At 40.4% G+C, this 22456-nt stretch overlaps 1 protein-coding gene across 1 annotated transcript in view; it reads right to left on the bottom strand.

Moving 5' to 3' along the window:
• Positions 1-9344: 9344 nt before the first annotated feature.
• The window catches only part of LOC122808644 (tumor protein p63-regulated gene 1-like protein), a 228537-nt gene continuing 215425 nt past the window's right edge, over positions 9345-22456 (bottom strand). The window contains exon 5 of the mRNA XM_044079610.1: positions 9345-11019. Within this exon, the coding sequence (XP_043935545.1) occupies positions 10825-11019 (195 nt within the window). The 3' untranslated portion in view covers positions 9345-10824. The remainder of the gene's footprint in view (positions 11020-22456) is intronic.

Below are 22456 nucleotides of genomic sequence, written 5' to 3' on the forward strand. Positions count from 1 at the left end.
TGTTTGTTTTTTCCTTAAAGTTCTGCAACCGTGGAGTAAGTATATTTAAATAAGGTTAGGTAGGCCGAAGCCCCCCCCCCCCGACCATGGTCATGAAAAAACAGTATTTTTGTTTTTTAGGTTTTTAAATTAAACTGGCTTTCAGAGTTAATCATTTGACTATGAACCTATGATTGTGGTTTCAGTGAAAGTTCTTTGGTGCAATGATTTAAATCCAATTATCTTTAACTGTCTGTTGTAGTCCATACACAAAAATGTTAGACTGTAGTTTGCATGGTTGTCTGCATTGGTTATGCACTTAAGAGTTCCAAAAACTGTACCCAGAAATGTGCTTGCCTTAAGCTATAAAGCATTCAAATTATGCAGCTGAGCACTATTTTACCCTCTTGTTGCAGTCCTGGTACATTGCATTTCTGATTCTATATTACTGGTGAATTAAAACACTCAGTTCTGTCTCCTTGTTGAATGGCGCCAAATTTTGTCTCTCCATTTTTTTCCCCTCAACCATGAATCTATGGGTTGCAGAGCAACATCCTTTCCCATACTAAGGTTTGAATCTTGAAAAAACAAGGAATTACTTGTCTTCAAAATCTAGAAAGCATTTCAGGCTTATGACATCATTTTAAAAGCAACCATCTTAGGGACCACAATAAATCCAGTAAAGCTAAGCCCAACTCCAGAAAGCAAATGCACCAGTCCAATAGCACCAGTGCAATAAATGCTTTTATTGGACTGGTGCAGTTCCTTTCTGGAGTTGGGCTTCGCTTTACTGGATTTATTATGGTTTTGAAGTGGACTTTATTTCCAGGGGATTCTTCTGTTTATTTGGTGTTTGTTGGTTAACCATCTTAGAGAACATATCAGCATCCACAAAAAGGCAAAGGTTTAACATTATTGCTTTATTTGACTGACTATCACAAAACACTAAACAAAAGGTATAATAATACATCATACAAATTACATGCAGTGCAAAGTAATTCATTAAATTAATAACAGATATAGCAGCTTTCTTTACCCTGTGTATCATATTACATATAAATATTGCTGTGGCTTTATTTACATTCATAGGGAAATAAGGTGCGTACATAGCTAATGGATTTCTTCATTTTATGTAGCAGCAAAGTTTGATATCATTATTATGCAAGACAATCCCCAGTGGGTTTTTTATTATTGCGGATGTGTGAGTGAATGACACCCCACATAATTATTTTGTACACTGTTGTTAGTAAAGTCTTTTGTATGACAGTATGCCCCAGAAGACCATATATATACACACACACACACACACACACACACACACACACACACACACACATTTTATATATATATATATATATATATATATATATATATATATATATATATATATATATATATATATATATATATATATATACATATATATATATATATATATATATATATATATATATATATATATATATATATATAGGTTTACTATCAAAATTTCAAGGTTACTTACCTCGACTATTCACATCCCAGACCCGGAACAACAAAACAGCATCATGCCAATTGCTTAGAATGTCGATTCTTTTGGAGCAAACAATCGACATTCGACCACTCACCATCCGGAAAAAAACATCTGCTACGAGTCGGAAAATTTCCTACTGTTTTGCAGGGTGGAAAGCTCCCCTGCATTCCCCATGTGGGAACTGCGCCCCCCACACCCCCTGCTACTTACATATGCTAACTCCAAGATCGCACTACAGTGAGGAAAAGGATAATTTTCCCGAGCCTCACTGTAGTGTGATGTGCGTCAAAACACCAACACTTCAAACTATGAACACAGTCTCTGTATCGAAATTTCAAAGTTGACAGGAATTGTGTTCGCAGTTTTGCCTCTTTGCCACTCCGTGTTCATCCTTCTCACTGTTGAGGTAAGCCACCTAGACATTTTGATTGTAAACCATATATGCACACATACACATACACACACACACACACACACACACACACACACACACACACACACACACACACACACACACACACACAGACACACACACACACACACACACACACACACACACACACACACACATAGTAAATATGCATTTTAGACATAAAAAGATGGCAGACAAAATTTTTATTTATTATAATAATATAACTTCTCCTGTGTCCCTGCTAGAAGCTTTACAGGGAATCAACTTTGTTTTGCTGATTTCATGGAAAGGTACTAGCCAAGGCATCCCTTTTAATTAATTCTAATTAATTCTATTCACCTTATTGCTCAATTTAACATATATTTCAAAGTTCTGTTGTTTGTAAAATATCTGATGTCAAATCTGTAGCAGACTAAAAGAATTGAAAAGAGTTTGCTTTAATAGTTCCAATGATTTTTTTTTTCTTTCCCATTGTCATACAGGAAATTAAAGTGCACATCTAGACATTTTCTGTCCTGATCCAAAGATCCTCAGGATAATACGTCAGCAGCCCCGCGGAACTGCACAACAGGTGAAGAAAATATGTTGCTGATAAATAATATTTCAAATAGATGATGGTGTGAGCCACAGCTTGTTACTTAAAAGATATGCAAAGCAGAGAAAGTAACATTAACGTCTAGCATATATACAGTTAAAAACAGAAAACTGAAAAGTGCAGTCGGAGTCAGAGAGTGCCATCAATGTACAAAACTAGGTAACAAATAAGGCATAGCTCCTGTAATTGCCCATGGTGTTAATTTATGAAGTGGGATTGCACCAACAGGGGGAAAGAGCCACTGTGAAAGTGTAATCTTGAGATTAGTATATACAACTAGGGGGTATGGGATGAATTTTTGGTACTTTCTACATGGTTAATTTGGATATGACTACTTACATTGTTGATCTAATAATGCTATGCATTTTACACATGAACATTTCACTTTAGTCTTGAACTATAATAGAGGAAGACAATCCCTAGTGATGATGAAGCGTATAAGCAGGTCACAGTATTACCCTCTGTGCCACACCGCTGTATTAGTGAAGAACAGCATGCAAACACTAAGTCTTCTATGAAGAAGAAGATGGCTGCCTCCAGTTGAAGGTGCTAGTTCTTACCATTCACTTACACCACCTGCCTTTGGCTCTGCTCATCACACTGTAGTGACTGAAGTCCCAAGAACAAGAAACAAAGGAAAAGGCCTGTTTTATCCCTTTCCAACCTTGTAAAATGTTAGGGAGTAACAAACTGTTCACATATAGTGATGGCTGAATATCCTTTAAGTGGGACAAATCTTCATTTCCCCAACAGGTAGTTTGTGCTGACCCAGCTGAACAGCATACAGCAGACTGGGTGCTAATGCATAAGGTGCTGCTGGCATGTTCAGCATACTCTGCTAACGTTTCCATAGTAACACTCTGTCAGAGGTCAGAGGTAGTTTATATCAACTACAGCAGCAGGCATTGTATACATGCTACTGCACTCCAAGGTTGCTACTGTACAGGCAGAAGAGTCAAGATCATGTTCTGCATTTGTCTTTCTGTGAGTCTGACAACCCATATCCATTTACAACCTTAAATTACAGGCACATGTCTACTCACTAGTCCAGTAGTTGGGCTGATAGGATAAGAAATCTTCTAGTAATAAACTGAAGGCAAAGACAGTCCTACTGTATGTGATAGGATGAAATGTTACTTGCAAGAAGCTGAGATCATGAACCTCACACTGTATTTCTTCATGTCCTCACATACTTGAAAAACTCCCAAACCTATACCTTTCATAAAGTCTAGATACTGCTTGTCAATAAAAGGCAACTGTTTCTGGCTCTATAGCACAGAGCGAGAGAGAGATGGATCTCTTGCTGTACCCCCCAATGACCCAGGTACAAGTAGCACCTCTGGATAAGGAGAAGCTGGCCAGGAACTTGGGTGTTTGCAACCAGTTTTAGATCACCCATCCACGGGTTTAATGGTTTTCTTGTTGCAGAAGCACTCTGTTTTGAAAGATATGGAATTGCACCCCATATGCACAAGCATTGGTAACTCAAGCTCACAGACGGTGTGCATGCACCCCTAGGTGAGCATAGCGGCTATGCTGAAGCATGCATCTGTATTGAATATCTATGCAGTGGGCCTTGCACCGTGCTTGCTAGCAAACATATGGTGGCCTATGGGAACATCAACACACCTTCCAAGCTCCCAGCAGGGAGATGGTTGAGTTACCCATTTCTTACTTCTCCCTCCTTGGCATCCTGCTATGGTGGAGCTAAATAGGGGCTAAATAACTTTAATATGGGAAGCAATCCTCAATAGTTGGAGGGTATGGAGTTATTACAAAAAATAAAAGCTAAAGCAAAAGAAAAGGGTCCAAGGCTATCATCTATTACACAACATCCTCATATTGTTGAAGATAATGGAGAAAAAAATCTGCTGGCAAATTCTGGATTCTGCAATTACTTACATATACGGGACCACAATGACACTTGGGTTAGACGTCACTCCAGTTCAGCCACTGTGCACAACAGGCACTTCTTACAAACCATGTCTCTCTCTATGCAGCACTCAAAAATCAAAAGAATTTATCACTGTATATATGCTGATTGTTTTATTCTGGAGAATCATGTTAAGTCTACCAATGTGAGCCCATTAGTCACCTGTCTCACATTTACTGCTTGTTAATTGGACTTGATATCTTTACTGCATACAGGTTTGCTTCAGCGCTCAGTGTTTCACACTGTGCACCACGTCTGATATTTTCTTTTTCTTGCACAAAGTTTGATGACTGCAGCAATTTATGGTAATTGTTATCTCCATCATGGAGCTGGTTAATGTATTTTCACACATAATATCTGAAAACAGCTACTATGTTATCCTAGAATGACACATGTATCAAAAACAAATAGATACATTTCTACACAGGCTAACAGTACTAAATTGAAACAACTTGATAATGGAGTGGATCTTGACCACATTTGGTGATACTTCCTCAGCTTCTGGATATAAAGGCAGATAGCACAGCTGATTAAGGCTACAAGCTGTTAGTAAGTTGCTTCCTGAGGACCAGAGTTTGATTCTCTCGCCGTCTGGTTTTCTACTGAATGCCTTTGAACAAGTCCCTTAACCATACTGTGCTTTGGGGGAAATGGGTTAGGCTCTTCATTGGTCTCTTGGACTGCATATCTAGTGAACACAAATAAATCTGTGACAGCTCGGGCCCCAACAAAAGTATGTTAAGTGATTAGAAATTTTTTAGCCTCTGAAACTAAAATGACAATAGCAAATGTTGTTCCCACCCTGGACTAAATACTGCAGAGAATCACAATGCATACTTCGGAAAATAGTTTGTGCTGGCTTAGGATATGGTACAGTAATGCTACAATGCTTACAGAGCAGGCCAAATACAGAGTCTGACTCTGTGCACTACATGAAAAAGCAGTGTTAGTTCCTCATTATAACAGAAGGAATAAAATTCCCCTGGTGTTTACCAACAGCTTCATCTATGTGGAAATATGGTTCCTGCTATGCAGACTTCTACATCTGATTGAGTCTGCTAGCCTTCCAAACTCTGAAGTCCCAGTTTTTCTGTGTGAGCGCTAGGATCACACAGGTTTTTGCACAGTGCTGTTATAACTCACACTGAGAACCTCAACAGAGGTTTATCGGCAGACTGGTTTTATTTACAATTCCAAGCTCTCAGCTGCCTGTATTTTTGCACAATGTCTGGATTTTTGTCTCATATTTTTGGTCTGTTTCTTATAAAATTGTGGTTCTCTGGCAAATCAGTGGTAAATCATTGAGGACTGAAGTCAGAAAATAATCACAAACATTTGAGTTTCAGACTTCATATCCTTCAGAAAATTCATGCTAATGCAAAATCTGTTAGTCTATCAACTTTCTAAGTTTGTAAGAGCATTATTTAAAAAGTATCCACATTTTTGGGTCTTTGTCCCTCCATTATTTGTGACTTTGTCCAGATTTCTTACTCTAAGAGTTTGAGGTATGTTGCAGTTATGTGTTCAAAATGAACATATTCATTATCTAGCTAACTCAGATTTCATTCTATCTGTACGAGCAATATGCCAAGTTTTACTTGTCCTTTGTCCACCTGATCAAAACTTTATTTCTGTTTGTTCAGACTGTACACTGATATACGTGTCATATGTTTGACCAAGGCTTCATTGTTCTTTGCATATAAAATGTGCTGATATTTTTTTTCTTGTTGGCTGAGGTCTTGAGGTATTTTGTACACATTTTGTTATTTATTATAGGTTGTGCTTTGTTTTCACAACTTTGCTTGAAACTGTGTCTGTTTATTTGGGGAACATTGTTTTCAATATTATAGTTAGTGCTTCTTGAACTCAGGTTGTGTCTGAAAAAACGGTGGTGATCAGCACTGGTACATGATTAACAAAATCAAGCCACCAAAATATTTTTCATATGGATGAGAAGGGAATTCGGAGATTTACAGAGGAGAAGCAGAGCCATTTCATATGGTGACATTGTCTGTTTTATACTGACACTGATAATGAACTGTAACAAAAAAATGATAAAGCTAATAAGACATTGTTGAAACGTACAAATTCTTCCAGATGAAGTGGAACAGGTGCTGTCACTAAATCATACAGTGTATAACTGAGTAATGAGTTGAGTAGCATTGTCGCCTCACAGTAAGACGCTGTCCAGTTTGATTCTCAGCTAGAGCGTCTTCTGCGTGGAGACGTGCGAATTGGCATACCTTCGTGGAAGGTTGTGCATCAGAGCTGGTAACTTGGCATGTAAAAATCAACTACCAATCATTAGCGGACCGGAGTTCTGCTGTGGCGACCCCTAACCGGGAAAAGCTGAAAGACACAACAACAACAACAACATAACTGAGTAATGAGAGAAGAAATGCACCTATTTTCGTTTTTGACTAAAGAATAACACACTCCTCCAATAAGACTGAGGACAAACTTCCATGACAAATAACGCAGCTCTGAACATTGTTAAAAGGGATTCCTCTCAGCCAGCAATTAAAGACCTTAAAGAGTTATGCACTGCAGTCTTCCAACAGCAATGACCTGATCCTTGTTTGTTAAAACCTACCTGTCAGTAAGGGCATAACAGATTCTTGGCAGCATAGTGTTGATCTCCATTAAAAAAAGCAAGCATTTAATAAATAAGCACTACTCTTGTGGTTTGGTAAAGAGGGGATTTACAAACTAGTTATGTACTTTAGACCTGGGTTTGAATCCAAAATACTGCTGCTCACTTACTGCATGAGGTTAAGCTAGTCTCCTAACTAGAACAAAGGCCCCAGGCCGTGTAGTACATATGACCACCTTCATGAGAAAATATTAGGGAGTGAGCAAGAAAGACTTGGAGACCGAAAAAAAATAATTCATTTTCTTGCACACTCCTTGCAGAATCTTTCCAGATTTTGTTTGCTCTGATGGAATCTGATGAGGGTCAGTTAATGTAGCAAGAACAGACAGTTGTATACAAACATTATTTTAAAATTTTGATGTAACTAAGCATAGCAAAATATTTCTTACTGTATGCAGGTACGGAATGAAGAACTAGGCATATAGCTTTACAGTTATATCTCCAAATGTATACCCACTTCACTGAAAAATATATATACATATGCACATTTCCACTGGAGTACCCTGACAAAACCCATGCAAATGCAGGAAGGACATGCAGACTCTGCACAGAAGGCACTCCAGCCAAGAGTCGAACTGGAGAACCTCTTGCTGTGAGGCAACAATGTTAACTGCTACAGGTGTCATACTGGTGTAATGTTTAACATTGTTGCCTCACAGCAAGAGGTTCTCTGGTTTGATTCTTGGCTGGGGTGCCTTCTGTATGGAGTCTGCATGTGTGTGGGTTTCTCCTGGGTTCTCTGGTTTCCTCCCAAACACATGTATTTGCAATGTTTCTCCCTAGGCCTCTGCTGAAAATAGGCTCTGTCCTAGTCGGACTTTTCTGCTCAACAAATGTTAAATGAAATAAAAATAAAATGTATATGTCCACATACATATAAACAACCAAGTAAGAAAGAAGAAAACCAGGCTCCCATTTGAGAAATAGCAAATACCATGAGCCCTACCAGTCCAGTTTTTGCTCTAGGCATAGTCAAAACTTTCAACTTCTTTGCTCAAGAATTCTGGGCAAAATGAAAAATAATTTGGGGGGGGGGGGGTGCTGAGGCCCAAATCCAGGGACAATTTTTAAACATTAGTCTAATTCCCTTAAGAAATGAATAAAACAACACATTTTGCATTAACATGTATTTTTTTTTTTAATTAAGAGGTATGAAACTCTAATGTCGGTCATTACTGATTGATTGTAATTCTTAATGGTTTATCAGAAAAATCTAAATTTTTATGAAGGACAGAGCAAAAATATGAGGCTAAATTAGGAATATTCTGGAAAAATCAAGGACAGTTGAGAGGTAAGGGCTTAGTATTTCACCTGCCTTGGTTAGGGTATTTAATGAACTCATAATACTGGCGATCAGTGTTGTTATGCCGTATTGGTCCTTTTAGATTCTTTGTAGCATTTATCATGGTGGATAAGGATATTTTGATTGACAGTTGACAGTTTAGCTGCATACTGTCAATCTCAGGTATCCTATGGCAGTGATTTGCTGACTATTTTACTGGTTGTACTCAGTGGGTTGTTTCCAGAGTTTGCTCCTCTGTACCCTGCCCCTTAATCTGGAGGGTTACACAAAGTTCTAGGATGGGTTAGCTGCTGATAAACCTGTACGTAATTCCATTAGGAGATGTTATTCAAAGGAGGGGTTTAAACTTTCACTCTAGCTAATGACCCACAGCTTCACCCCTCCTTTCCTCAAGAGTCTCTGTCTGCTTTAAACAAACTTGACTCAGACTAGGATCGAACCCACACCTGGATGATTGATAACTGGCTTATATTCAGTACCAGAAAGATGATCGTTGTGGTCATTCCTTCCCACATAATTCTTCTGCTCAAGTTTTGTTACCAAACATCATCTATAATTTTGAAAAACTATAATATGTGTCTAGAGTGCATAATCTAGCTGTGATAATTTGTGATCATCTTACCCTTAAGGACCAGGTTTGTTAGTCATAAGATTATTCTTCTTTCTCCTGAGAAGTGTTACCTTGATTAAGCATTGCTCTCCTCCACATGATTTACCTATGATTGGATGTACTTTGGTTATTTCTGCAATGCCCTCTATGTGAAATTACCTGACACTTAGTTCGATCATGTGCATTCAGTGCACAATGTCACTGCTCAGCTACTTTCTGGTTCATCTAGAGACCACCACATAATGCCAGTGCTTCTGAGCCTGCCATGGCTACCTATTTAGTCTTGCATTAACTATATAGTCATCATCCTCATTTATCTTGTCCTACAGAACTTGGGTCCCCTTAGCTGGCAGTGGCCTGCTTGCCCCCTACATTCCTTTGTGCCGTGCATTGCTGGAGGTTCTGAGGGTTCTACATGAGGCTGCTGAGGAACATTCCTTGGCATGTCAGCGGGCCCTGAGGAACATTCTTTGGCATGTCAGGGGCCCTAAGGAACATTCCTTGGCATGTCAGCGGGCCCTGAGAAACATTCTTTGGCATGTCAGGGGCCCTAAGGAACATTCCTTGGCATGTCAGCGGGCCCTGAGGAACATTCTTTGGCATGTCAGCAGGCCCTGAGGAACATTCTTTGGCATGTCAGGGGCCCTAAGGAACATTCCTTGGCATGGCAGGGAGCTCTGTCTTTGGAACTTCTTTCCCAAAAAGGAGGATCCTTGCATCTGCTGATTCTTACTATTCTTTCAAAAATATATCCCTATGACTTGGCCTACGAAAACTAGCCTAATTTTCCTTGTATTTAACCATATTATATGTTAATAGCCATCTTTTTACTAAGTTATTATCATTGTTGGATTTTATACTGCTAAGATGTGTTTTACTTTAGTTCTTATGTTGTATTTAGTGCTTAGTTAATAAGCACATAAACAAACTTGAACATAAATGCTTCATGTTGGATATGAGCCCAGAGTACCTGGAATGCCAATGATTTTGTTACCAGCTGAACCACAGATGCAGATGTCATTAGGACTGTCTTTAGATATATTCTTCTAACATGGCCACCAATATTACTTACTATGCTCATGTAGGATTGCAGTGGACAGATTATTTTGAAACATATCAAAGAAAAGAAGAAAGTTAGTACCACATATCGAAGGGTATTTTGGGTAGCCTAGGATTAATTCTCAGACAAATCACTGTGTTATAGATTTCCTGCTTGTATCTTTTCCCTAAATACATACAGTATGAACTTGCACAGCTATAATGAAGGAAACATTTACCCTAAAATACAAGCACAGGGGAATATGGAAGGTATAATGCTGTTTTCTGGAAGTAAACAATTATCAGGAGATTAAAGAGATAAACATAAGGATGCATTCACTAACTGTGAGAGTTAATTGCTTAGACAGCTGTAAAAAGTAATGCTTTTTATGGTGTATATCCAATCAGCATACATATGCATATCATTGTTGCACAATATAAGGTGCTTCACATATATTTTTCCTCAAAATCATTAATTTTCTTTATGTGAAAATGCAATATTCTATATTACACAGCAATATTTAATATGTAACAGTAAATTATTTTTTTCCATTAATAGGAAACACATCTAAATGATTCTGTTGCTACCCACAGTACAGACAGTTTGCAGTGTTTTTTTCACTAATGTATCACCAGTTTACCAGCAGTTGTTGCCATATATCATACCTAAGAAAAGCTGATAATATGATATTTCATGTGTTTGTGTTTGATGACTTTTCCATTATAGGTTTTAAAAATCAGTATCACAGTGTCTTTGAAAGTTTATACGGTGATTGATTTATTTATTCTCAGAAACTGAAGATACCCCGAGACTTGGCATAACCTAGCTTGGCTGCATTACTGACGTAGGCCATCAGTCCAACAAATGTATCTATCTCGATTGGCTGCTCCAGTATTAGTAATCCATTTGCTCTGCCTGGCAATGGAGACTCTTTAATGGCTTGCTGAGCTGCATCGATTAGCTGAGCCTTAAAGCTGTCCAGCTGAAGAGATAAAAAAGAGAAGATGAAATAATTCAGGACGGATCCATGCATGGGTGTTTCTCTATGAAGTTAAATTACTATTGTGTTTTTCATACACTGAAATGGTGCAGTTACACACTGACTATATAAACTGTGCTTAGAGCAAATTTGGGATATTAGGCAGCTTTGCTATAAGGAATGATTATTTCTGCTTGGATATCATGAGATAATATGTAGGTCAGTAAAATACACTGCAAAACAATAACATTCTACACTCTGCCGTAAATGCTAATTTTTATTTTACAGAAAGTTTTCTCAATGACCCACTTTCTTGTTTTCTGGTTATGACACTGATGCTATTACCCTCAACTGTTCTGTTATATTCTTTAGTACTGAATACATTTTTGAGGAATATAATGATCCTTTTGGTGTTCTTTCACTGGAAGTTAACTCCAACCAAAATACCACAATAAACTACCAAGCACACAAAACACTTCACAGCCCAATGTTACATTATAACAAGAAAGAAAGCATGTGTGCAGGGGAGGCTGTCTCACTCTGCAAACCCCAGTGTGGGATTTATTCCCCCAAATCCTGATCTCCATATATACATCAACCCTGAGGTGAGATGCAAAGTTGGAAGTAAAGAGAAAAGTTAAAAAAGAACACATTTTCTGTTTACTCCAAATCTCCTAACATCACAGTCAATATAAATAGGAGCAAAAATCACATACAGCAAAGAACAACTTGATGAAATCATTTGCTGTCACTCCAGATGTTTGCAGAAATGTGTTTCCAGATTCTTGTTTGAATCAATGCCAGAGTTTCTCTTTTACTGATGCACTGCAAATTGTGGTAATTGTAATTTACTTACATGCCTTTCATAATACAGTTAAATATTCTTCAGGGAAAATTACTCAAATTACAGGTTTTTATTAAATGTCATATTTGCAATTTATAGTAATGTTCTTCAGATTCCCCAGGGTGCATACATAAGGTATGAAATGGCCTAATTGTCCTGGCTGACCTGCTCAGCCATATGTGAATAACTTGGCTTGGCAGGCTTTCAACCTCATTCTGGTATTCAGTATGGGTTACTGACCCACTTATGTTAAGCAGCTGAGAAAAATTTCTACACAAACCATGGGATATGAGTTGTAAAAATATGTTAGGGCACAGACTGGCTATTAAAAATTAATCAGTAATCTATTAGTATAATATTTAACAAAACAAAGCTTATATTATAGAAGAAAAATATCCTCTTGGATGAGGTAAGAAGGTGGGATGGCGGTGTTGTCCTTTAATGCAATTTTATTATTAATGTTGGCATTTTTAAAAGAAAAATACACATTTTAAATGTCTGACCATTGTTTTCATACGAAGGAAGAACTATATTTCATATGAGGTACATGACTAAAAATATCTTACTGTACCTTATGCTTGTTGTATGGAAACATACAGCTACACAAACCTATGTTTTTATGGTGTGAGTCCTTGTGTCTTTGACAACGTTAGTTTTCCAAAATGTTCACTAGTTATTCGTGTGCGATACAAGGCACAAAGTCAATTTTAAAATAAATGTGTGCATAAGTGCCCCTGTGCCTGTGTTCATCTGTATGAAAATGTATGTGAGTGACAGGAGAGAGACAAGACTTGCAGGTTATGTCTGCAAAAAGTACAGTTGTGTGCACTTACCATAAATGTACATGTTCAAGTGTATTCACTGTTGTATACATAAAGTACAGTTGTGTACACTTACCATAAATGTACATGTTCAAGTGTATTCACTGTTGTATACATAAAGTACAGTTGTGTACACTTACCATAAATGTAGATGTTCGAGTGTATTCACTGTTGTATACATAAAGTACAGTTGTGTACACTTACCATAAATGTAGATGTTCAAGTCTATTCACTGTCGCAGTCATCACACTTGGGTTATTTGCTTGCAGGTAGCCCTCAGTTGGCCCGAATACCAGAGTCTTGGGATTTCTGCATTGGACGCTGTCGCTTCTTCCATGACGTCAGGTCGTCAGGGGTATAAAACATGCAGCCGATGCCATTACATCAGTTTTTCTTACCCCAGATGTCAAGGAGTCCCCAAAATAGGAAGCAATTACATGGTGTGGAACACCCCCAGTAAAAAGTAAATACCATTATTATAAGATATGGCCAAAAAAACAGGAACAAGAAAGTATAGAGAAGTCAGGGGGCTGGAGGGAGGGTAACCAGGACTGCAACAGTGAATACACTCGAACATCTACATTTATGGTAAGTGTACGCAACTGTACTATGTTCTTCGTGTTTCACTGTTGCAGTCATCACACTTGGGTTGATTCCAAAGGTGAGGAAGGGTGGAGAGAGTCAAGAAATATTAGGGCTGGCTAGCAGGCCTTGCAAGACTGCTGTGGCAAATCCAGCTCTGGATTTAGAAACTATAGGTAAGTGGTAATGCTTGGTGAAGGTGTGCACAGAACTCCAGTTTGTAGCTTCCAGAATGTCCCTGGTAGGGACTCCCCTGAGAAATGCTGTAGAGGTTGAGGTAGCCTTAGTGGAATGAGTTCTGATCCCCTGTGGGGTAGGTTTCCCATGGTGTTTGTAACAAAAATGGATGCAGTATGCTATCCATTTAGAAATGGATTGCTTTGAAATGGCCTTGCCCTCTGCCCCTGTAGCAAAGCTGACTAGCAGCTGGTCAAATTTTCTGAAATGTTTAGTCCTGTCCAGGTAGAACCTAAGCTGTCTGTACACATCCAGAGAGTGCAGGATAATTTCCCCTTTATTTGGAGGATTAGGGAAAAAGGTTGGCAAATGAATGGATTGGTTTAAAGCCACACTAGATACCACCTTGGGCATAAATGATGGGTTAGTCCTGAGGGAAACCCTGTCCGCATGGAAGATAATGAAGGGCTCCATGGCCATAAGGGCCTGCAGTTCAGACACTCTTCCTGCTGAAGTAATGGCTTTCTAGCTGTTTTCCAAGAGAGGAATTTTAACTCTGCTATAGCAGCAGGTTCAAGGGGGGGGGGGGCAACATGAGCTTCTCCAGTACAAAGTTAAGGTCCCAGGCTGGAGTGGGAGCTCTCCTGGGGGGGTCTTAAATTTTTGGCTTCTCTCAGGAACTGCTTGACCAAAGGGTGAGAGAAGAGGGGTGTCTCAGTATTGTAATGAGCTGAAATGTCAGAGGCATGAATCTTAATTGAAGAAAGGGATGGGCCTTTGTGGAGCAGTTCTGTTAGGTAATTTAGTATTTGAGGTAAGTTGGGCACAGTTGTGTCCATTCCCTGAGACTGGCTCCAAGAACAGTATCTTTTCCACTTTTCTGAATAGGATTTCCTAGTACTAGGCCTCCTTGCCTCAAGGATGACATCCAGCACCTGTTTATTGAGGGTTGCTGGTGATGTGTTCAGGGGATGAGCCAGGTTGCTAGGTTCAGGGTTTGCAGCTGAGGATGCAAAATCTGTCCCTCCTGCTGGGACAGCAGGGAAGGGGTCTGAGGCAGGTGCCATGGTGGCACTACTGTCAGACTGCACAAAAGTGGGTACCAGTGCTGGTGTGGCCAGTCTGGTGCAATCAGGATTGTCCTTGGCTTGTCCAGCCTGATCTTTAGTAGAACCTTCGAGAGGAGGGGCAGAGGAGGAAAGGCTTAGATTGAGAGGTTTTCCCATGTAAAGGACAGGGCATCCATTTTCTATGCCTAGCTGTGGGGAGTTCTAGTGCAATATTTGCTCAATTGATAGTTCTGCGGGGAAGCAAAGAGGTTTACCTCTGGTGCCCCTCACCTGTGGGTCAGAAGCTTGAATGATATGGGTTCCAGTTTCCACTCATGTGGGTCCATTAGATTTCTGCTTAGGTCGTCTGCCATTGAATTTAGTTTGCCTGGCAGGAATTGAGCTTGCAGGTGCACTTGATTGCTCAAGGCTGTGTTCCACAGAGCCATGTCTAACTTGCAGAGTGGGTAGGAATGGGATCCCCCTTGCTTGTTTATGTACCACATAACTGTGGTGTTGTCTGTCTTTATCAATTGTTGCCCTGGAAGAATAAGGTATTTGAAGGCTGTCAGTGCATTCTGTACAGCTAACATTTCTTTTTGATTGATATGCAGGTGCATTTGTTTTGGGCTCCATTTGCCTTGAATGCATTTTCCTGCCATGTGAGCCCCCCATGCATAGTCTGATGCGTCCGTTGTTAGGGTTTGTGCGGTGGGGGGTTGAGTGAAAGGGAGTCCCTTGTTGTGGTAGCAGGCCTCTGCCTACCAAAGGAACTCTGCCTTAGACAAGGAATGATAGGAATCACTGTTTCCAGGTCCTGAGAATGTTGACACCAGAGACTTTTTAAGTACCAGTGAAGTTTCCTCATATGCAGTCTTGCATATGGAATTAGTAGAATGCAAGAGGCCATGAACCCTAGGGCTTGCGGTATTTTTCTTGCAGATAGCTGGGTTTGGGTGGCCAGTAGATTGAAGTAGTTTGTCAAATAAATCTGTTTTCTGAAGTGAGGAATGCCATCTGGGAAATTGTGTTCAAGCTTGCTCCCAGGAATACAATCTTTTGGCTGGGTAGCAGATGTGATTTCTTTTGGTTGATGGTAAACCCCAGTGAAGTTAGAAGTCTCTTTACAAATGCCAGGTGCTGAAGTAGCAATTCCTGACTGTCCGCCTGAATCAGGCAATCATCCAAGTACGAGTAAATTTGAATTTTTCTCTGCCTGCAATATGCAATGGCTGGAGCTAGGCATTTTGTCAATACCCTGGCCACAGTAGATAAGCCGAAGGAAGTGCAGAGAACTGATAGTGCACACAGCCTGCTCTGAAATGTAGATATTTCCTGCAAGATTCCCTTATGGGGTTGTGCAGATAAGCTTCTTTTAAGTCTAGGGTGGCTAGCCAGGAGTCCATGGCTAGCATAGGAAGCAGCTAGTGGAGAGTTAGCATTTTGAATCTTGGTACCACCAGGAAGGTGTTGAAAAGAGGCAGATCCAGGATAGGGCATCAAGAGTTTTCTTTTCTGGGTACCAGAAACAGTCTGGAGTAAAAACCTTGTCCCCTTTGCTCTGCTGGGACAGGTTGAATAGCCTTGATACTGTGAAGAGAAAGTACTTGCTTTTGAGCCTCTGCCCACTGGTTTGGGGGGAGGTCTGGCCATCTGCTTGGGGTTGGCAGTGAGTGTTATTAAAATCTGTATCCTTTGGATACAATGTTCAAGACCCATCTGTCCTGGGTAATGTACTCTCAGTTTTTTGCGTGCAGGGCTAGTTTCCTTCTAAGGGTGCAAGTACTTGGGCAAGGCTTGGAAGGATGAAGGACAAGTCATTGTGAACGTTTTCCATAGGATGGTGGCTTACTACTCCCTGTTTTTGAGGTGGGAGCACTCCATTGTTTAGATCTGTGCATACCCTGAGACTGTAGTCTTGGTGGTCTGCTGCCCCTTGGTTTGGGCTGAGAAGGTCTGGGAGGGACTGGAAAGGACCAGTTTTGAGAAAAAACTACTCATGTACCATCTCCTTTGCTCAACGCTTTCTGGAATTCATAAACTCCAATGCCCTGGATCAACTTATCCACACCCCCACCAGGGGCAACAATATCCTAGATCTAGTCATTACCAACATGACTGACCGGTGTTCCACACCTGAAGTCAATGCCTCATTCGTCCGATCCGACCATAAGCTAATTACACTAGATATCCACATCCTGCCTCCACCCCCATTAAGGAAACCATAATAAAAAATGTCTCCAAAGCCAACTTCATGCTTCTTAAGACAGAAGTGGTGAACTTCATGACACCCATGCAGATGGACAATACAGTTATGACTACTGATTCCTACACAATTGCACTTTATAAGCACTTACATAAGTGCATGGATCGTGCTATCCCAAACAGAACCAAGACGCTATCCTCCAAAAAAAGGAAGCCAATCTGGTGGTCCCCTGCCATAAACAAACTGTACAACAGAAGGAAGAAACTCTTGCAAAAGAGAGTAAAATCCCACGAGTGGAGGAGCTCTCTGGTCAGCCTCAGTAAGAAGCTGCGATCCCTGATAAAATCCTCCAAAGCTAGTTACGAAAACAAAATCGCCACTGATTCTAAAGACAACCTCAAAGCATTCTATACCTATGTCAAGAATCTGAATGGCAACATTCAGATCTGCTCCGAGTTGCAGCACAATGGCACTGAATATACAGACCCAACTGATATTGGCAACATCCTGGCAGATAGGTTCAGTGCTAACTTTACCCCCCCTCTCACCCCCTAAAGAGCCCATCTCTATACCGGAAGAATACAAAGTTCCTGTAATCATGGCTGCACAGGTAAAAACCACACTCTGCAAAGCCAAGAACACAGCATCCATGGGACCAGACAACATCCCAGGCTGCGTTCTACACGAACTACAGAACGAACTGGCACCCCACCTAAGTACCATATTCAATCATAGCCTCACCTCAGGTTTTGTGGCTGCTGAATGGCACACAGCAATGGTTATCCCACTTCACAAGGGGGGAGCCACCACGGACCCCGGGAACTACTGTCCCATTAACCTGACGAGCCTGGTCTGCAAGACCATGGAACGTACCATCATGGAACTTATAAACAAAGACATTGGTAATCTCCAAACTCTGGATCCCACCCAGTTTGGGTTTGTAAAAGGCAGATCATGTCTCCTAAACCTGATAGACTTCTTTGAAGCAGTCACCAAAGCCGTAGACAAGGGTAAGATGGTTCACACAGCCTATCTAGATCTTGCCAAGGCTTTTGACACCATCCCCCACTCTGGAATTATAGATAAACTCACTAAACTAGGTATAAATCCCTATATCACAAGATGGGTTGCCAACTGGCTCACTGACAGAACCCACACTGAAAGTAGCAGACTCCAAATCCGACTTGAGACCAGTGACAAGTGGAATACCACAGGGTTCAGTCCTGGGTCCTCTCCTGTTTGGTATCTACTTCTCTGAAGTACAGGCTAATACAGAAGGTCTTTGGCTAATGAAGTTCGCAGATGACTGCAAACTAGGAGCCATAATTGAAACTCCTAACGATGTGTACATCCTACAAAACGGCCTCACTGAGACAGATGCCTGGTGTCAAAGCCATGGCCTCAAGCTCAATGCCAAAAAGTGCATTGTCATCCCCTTTGGTAAAAACTCTGTACCCATGAACTACAACATAGGCGGTAGTATACTTAACACCGAAAGTGTGATAAGAGACCTTGGGACACAGGTGGACAGTAGTCTCTCCTTTGATAATACCATCGCCACAGTAGTCAGGAAATCCTTTTACGTGGCACACCTCATCACAAAAGGTTTCTCATCCAGTAAAAAAGAGGTCATTGTTCCCCTCTACTCATCACTCATTAGACCCATTATAGAGTACAATGCCCCTTTTGGTATGTACCTCAAAAGACATCTCCAAAAACTGGAAAGGCCACAGAAATACCTCACAAAGAGGATTACCGGCCTCAAACAGATACCCTACGCTGACCGTCTCAAAAAACTCCAGCTTTATTCCATCACATATTGCCTACTCAGAGGTGATCTCTGCCTAACATACAAAGCTATGTCAAAACCAGAGCTGTTGGACATGCTCCACTTAAAGAAATCCCAATCCCTCCAAGCTACACCCTCAAGGGATCTAAACCTTGTCACCACAATAAACAGAACATGCCGGAAGGATAGATTCCTGTCCCAGAGACTTCCCATACTCTGGAATAAACTACCTATCTATATCAAACAAAGCTCCTCATTAGCACTCTTCAAGAAAAATCTTGATGATTGGATGGGAAATAGGAAATTCACCCTGGGGAACATCTCTGTGGCTCTACTCGACAGTGGCACAGGAAAATAATTTTCTTGGGTGGCAAAAGCCAGGGTACCTTTTTGTCTGGGCTTGTATAGGCCCCAGGGCCAACAGCCTAGTACCTACCTATGAACCTTTGAACCTATGAGCTAATGCCTACTGTATCTATCTGGCTGTACCTGTAAGAAATCTTTAACAGTTTGCATAGATTTATCTTTCTCCTTCATCTTTTTGAGGACATCTTCTGCTTTAGTGCCAAACAGACGTTCATGGTTTAATGGAGCATCTAGTAATTTTGCTTTGACATGGTCTGGCAAGATTTGTTCCTTAAGCCAAGCATGCCTTCTAAGAACAGACCCGATGACAGCAGCCCTGCAAGATGCTTCTAAGGCATCAAAACCACATTGCAAAGTATGTTTTCCAACTTGGTTAGCAGACTGCATTAACTCTTGTAAATCTTTATGTTCTGCACAATCAGGAATCAACATAATTTTCTGTTTAATTAGTTTCATGATATGCTGCTGATACTTTAACATGTGAAACTGGCAATTTAAATCCCTGATGACAAGAGTAGCAGAGGTATCTACCTTCTTAATCCATCTGTCTAACACCCTAGAATCCCTGTCCGAAGGGGTAGGGTTTTTTGGCTGCAGTAGCCTTAATGCCTTTAGGTCCCTGGGAAATGGTCTCTGGATCAGCAGTAGGATTCTTAAATAGGAATTTGTGAGAGTCAGGTTCTCTGTAGTACCTGTCAGGTTTCCTGGGAGCTGGTGGCAAAGTATCAGGGGAAAGACTGGATTCCATGAAGACATCATCTACAATTTCCAGAACAGGAGGGATAGCTAGAGGCCTCTGCTGACGCAAGTTTAAAAATTCCCTGAGTGTCTTTTTGGACTGTGGGTAGTCCTGGCACTCCCAGTGGAAATGCTCTCTGAGAGTATGCAGGGTTTCACCAAAATAAAAATCCTGTGGTGGGGAAGCAGAGGGAATGGAATCCTCTGCATCAGAATCCTCATAGGTAGATAAAGGTATGTCCTGGTAATCAGAAGGATCAGAGTCATCAGACCCATAATTTGAAGAATCAGAAGGAAAATCAGTTCTTGGTCTTTTGGAGGGGGAAGGCTGGCTTCCCCTAATTAAAGTAATAAGGTCTTCAGCCATTCTAAGCATTTGTTTCTGTGGCATGGGAATGCACATTGGTCGTCGGTTTCCTAGGTGTAGTGTGAACTCTGGGCCTGAGAAATTCTGTATTTTTGGCTTGAAATGAAGTAGTCAGTTTAATATGAACATCGGAAGGCCTGAATACACCCTCAGAAGCTGGTGCCAGCACAGCAGCTCCAGATCCATTCAAGGTAGAAACATCCGCAGGTTCCATAGTCAAAGAAGCATCTTGCGGCATACCGGACTCCGAATGGGTCTCAGTAGAGGCCTGTAAATCTGTAGAAGTGGGTATCAGGGGCTGCAAAAGCACCTCACTGAGTACCGGCGGACTGGCGACTAGCTTAGCAGAAGCATCGTCAGCAGTTTTGGACCTATGCGGTCTGTCTCTGTCTTTATCCTTATGCTTTTTCGGAAGATTGGTAATCCGACGGCTTATCAAAGCCATTTTGGAATACGGAGAATGAGAGCGAAAGAAATTAGTGAAAAAAAGCCTGACGATGAATAGTTCAGGCGTTGAACAAGGCACAAAACCGACAGGGAGGAACATCGTGGTCTGGGCCTAAACAGGTGATGCAGTAAGAATGAAAATCTCTGTGAGGTATTTGCTTTCCACAGGCAAGACAATTATTAATTTTTTCTGACATCGGTTAGAGCAAGAAAAAAAGTTCACCAATGGGGTACTTATCTTTCAAAAGACTTCAGGTCTGAAACTTGAAAAATAAAAATTTCAGGAGGAGGCCAACCGACACTTGTGAACTGCTTCTGCTTCAGGTTCCGCTTGGCAAGAAAAGCTGATGTAATGGCATCAGCTACATGTTTTATATGCCTGACGTCATGGAAGAAGTGACAGCATCTGGTGCAGAAATCCCAAGACTCTGATATTCGGGTCGACTGAGGGCTACCTGCAGGCAGATAACCCAAGTGTGATGATTGCAACAGTGAAACACAAAGAACATCTTTGGTTTCTATACTCTGATCTGCTGCATCCCATAATTAATACACAAAGAACTGTGACCATGTGTAACATCTGTACTGTAATTTTCTTCAGTAACTAATTCGCCATGTGATGATGTAAGGTATTGCCAGCTATGCCAGGAGAAGTAGGGCAGTGGATGTGTAACATATGCCAGCACTGCTAGCTGGAATTTTGTAAAGAATTATATGTCATTGTATATCAAACTGATTTGTACAGATGCTTGTGCTGAAAATGTACTTGCAAAGCTGATTGTGTTAAAATGTACCAACAGTAGGCCCTGCTGACAGAAAAGAAATATACATGCATGTTGTTGTTGTTGTTGTGTCTTTCGGCTTTTCCCAGTTAGGGGTCACCACAGCAGAAATCTGGTCCGCTAATGATTGGCAGTAGATTTTTATGTGCCGAGTTGCCAGCTCTGATGCACAACCTTCAACGAAGGTACACCCATTCATGCATGTCTCCACAGAGAAGATGCTCTAGCTGATAATCAAACAGAACAACGTCTTACTGTGAGGCAACAACGCTACCGCAGCACCAGTAGTAACAGATAAAATGTATGCATTGTAACTGTTAAAATGAGTACATTCTAACAGAGGATACTGGAAGAGAAGATGTTAATCTCAATCCACATGACTTTGAAAAATAGTAAGAAAATTAAATTAAAGGGCCTAGGCCATAAAGATGTTATGTCACATTTATGAATGAAGCCAGAGATGCAATGTCTGTAAGAAGCACAGTTTGTTAGTCTCTGTAGGAGGAGTAGATGTTTGTAATTGTTTTATAACTTCCAGAAGCTGCTCCAGATCTGAGCAATGCTCTTGTGTGTGTATTACTGATATGTAGGCAGTAAATCCTGGCAGTTTCTAGCAATGGGTAGTTGTATGGGAAGCAGAAGTCAGATGACCAGATGTATGTGATGTCATTCTGTACAGAAATGTTTTAATATTAGGTGAGACAGAAGTCTCAGAGCAGCCTGTTTCTTGGAACCTGACACAGAAGGATCCCTCATCTACTTTATCTTGCCTTGCTCTGTTAAGTAAGTAGGAGCATTAATTCTCTAAATCAGTGAGAAAAATAAAGTGATAATAGTTAAGTATTGTTTTTCCTGTAACGGTGTGAATCTTTCTACCTGTGTTATTTTTAATATTTCCTGTGATTGAAACTCTGGTTTTAACTGTAAATAGATATTTCATGTTTCCATGTTCTTTTATTATTTATTATTACATATATTTAAACTTTTTCATTGTAGCTAGTCCTTTATAGAATAATTTAACCTTTGAGGTTACTTATATCTATTGGTGACACTGTGGCCACTCCTGAAGCCTGGCTGTTTGGTCAACATTAATAACTTTTTAGAAATGAGAGAGTTAGAATGGATAATAAGACTACAGGCTGACACTCTACCTGGTTTAAATAATACTACTAGTATTAAACCAGTACTAGTAAAGCGGCAAATGAGTAATTTATAATACATTAACTAACTTTGTGTTATAACAAAATATTTTTAAATATATTATTATAATAT

Source organism: Protopterus annectens, chromosome 8.part0, assembly GCF_019279795.1.
Source record: "Protopterus annectens isolate FY-2018-M chromosome 8.part0, PAN1.0, whole genome shotgun sequence".
NCBI classification, from domain to species: Eukaryota; Metazoa; Chordata; order Ceratodontiformes; family Protopteridae; genus Protopterus; species Protopterus annectens.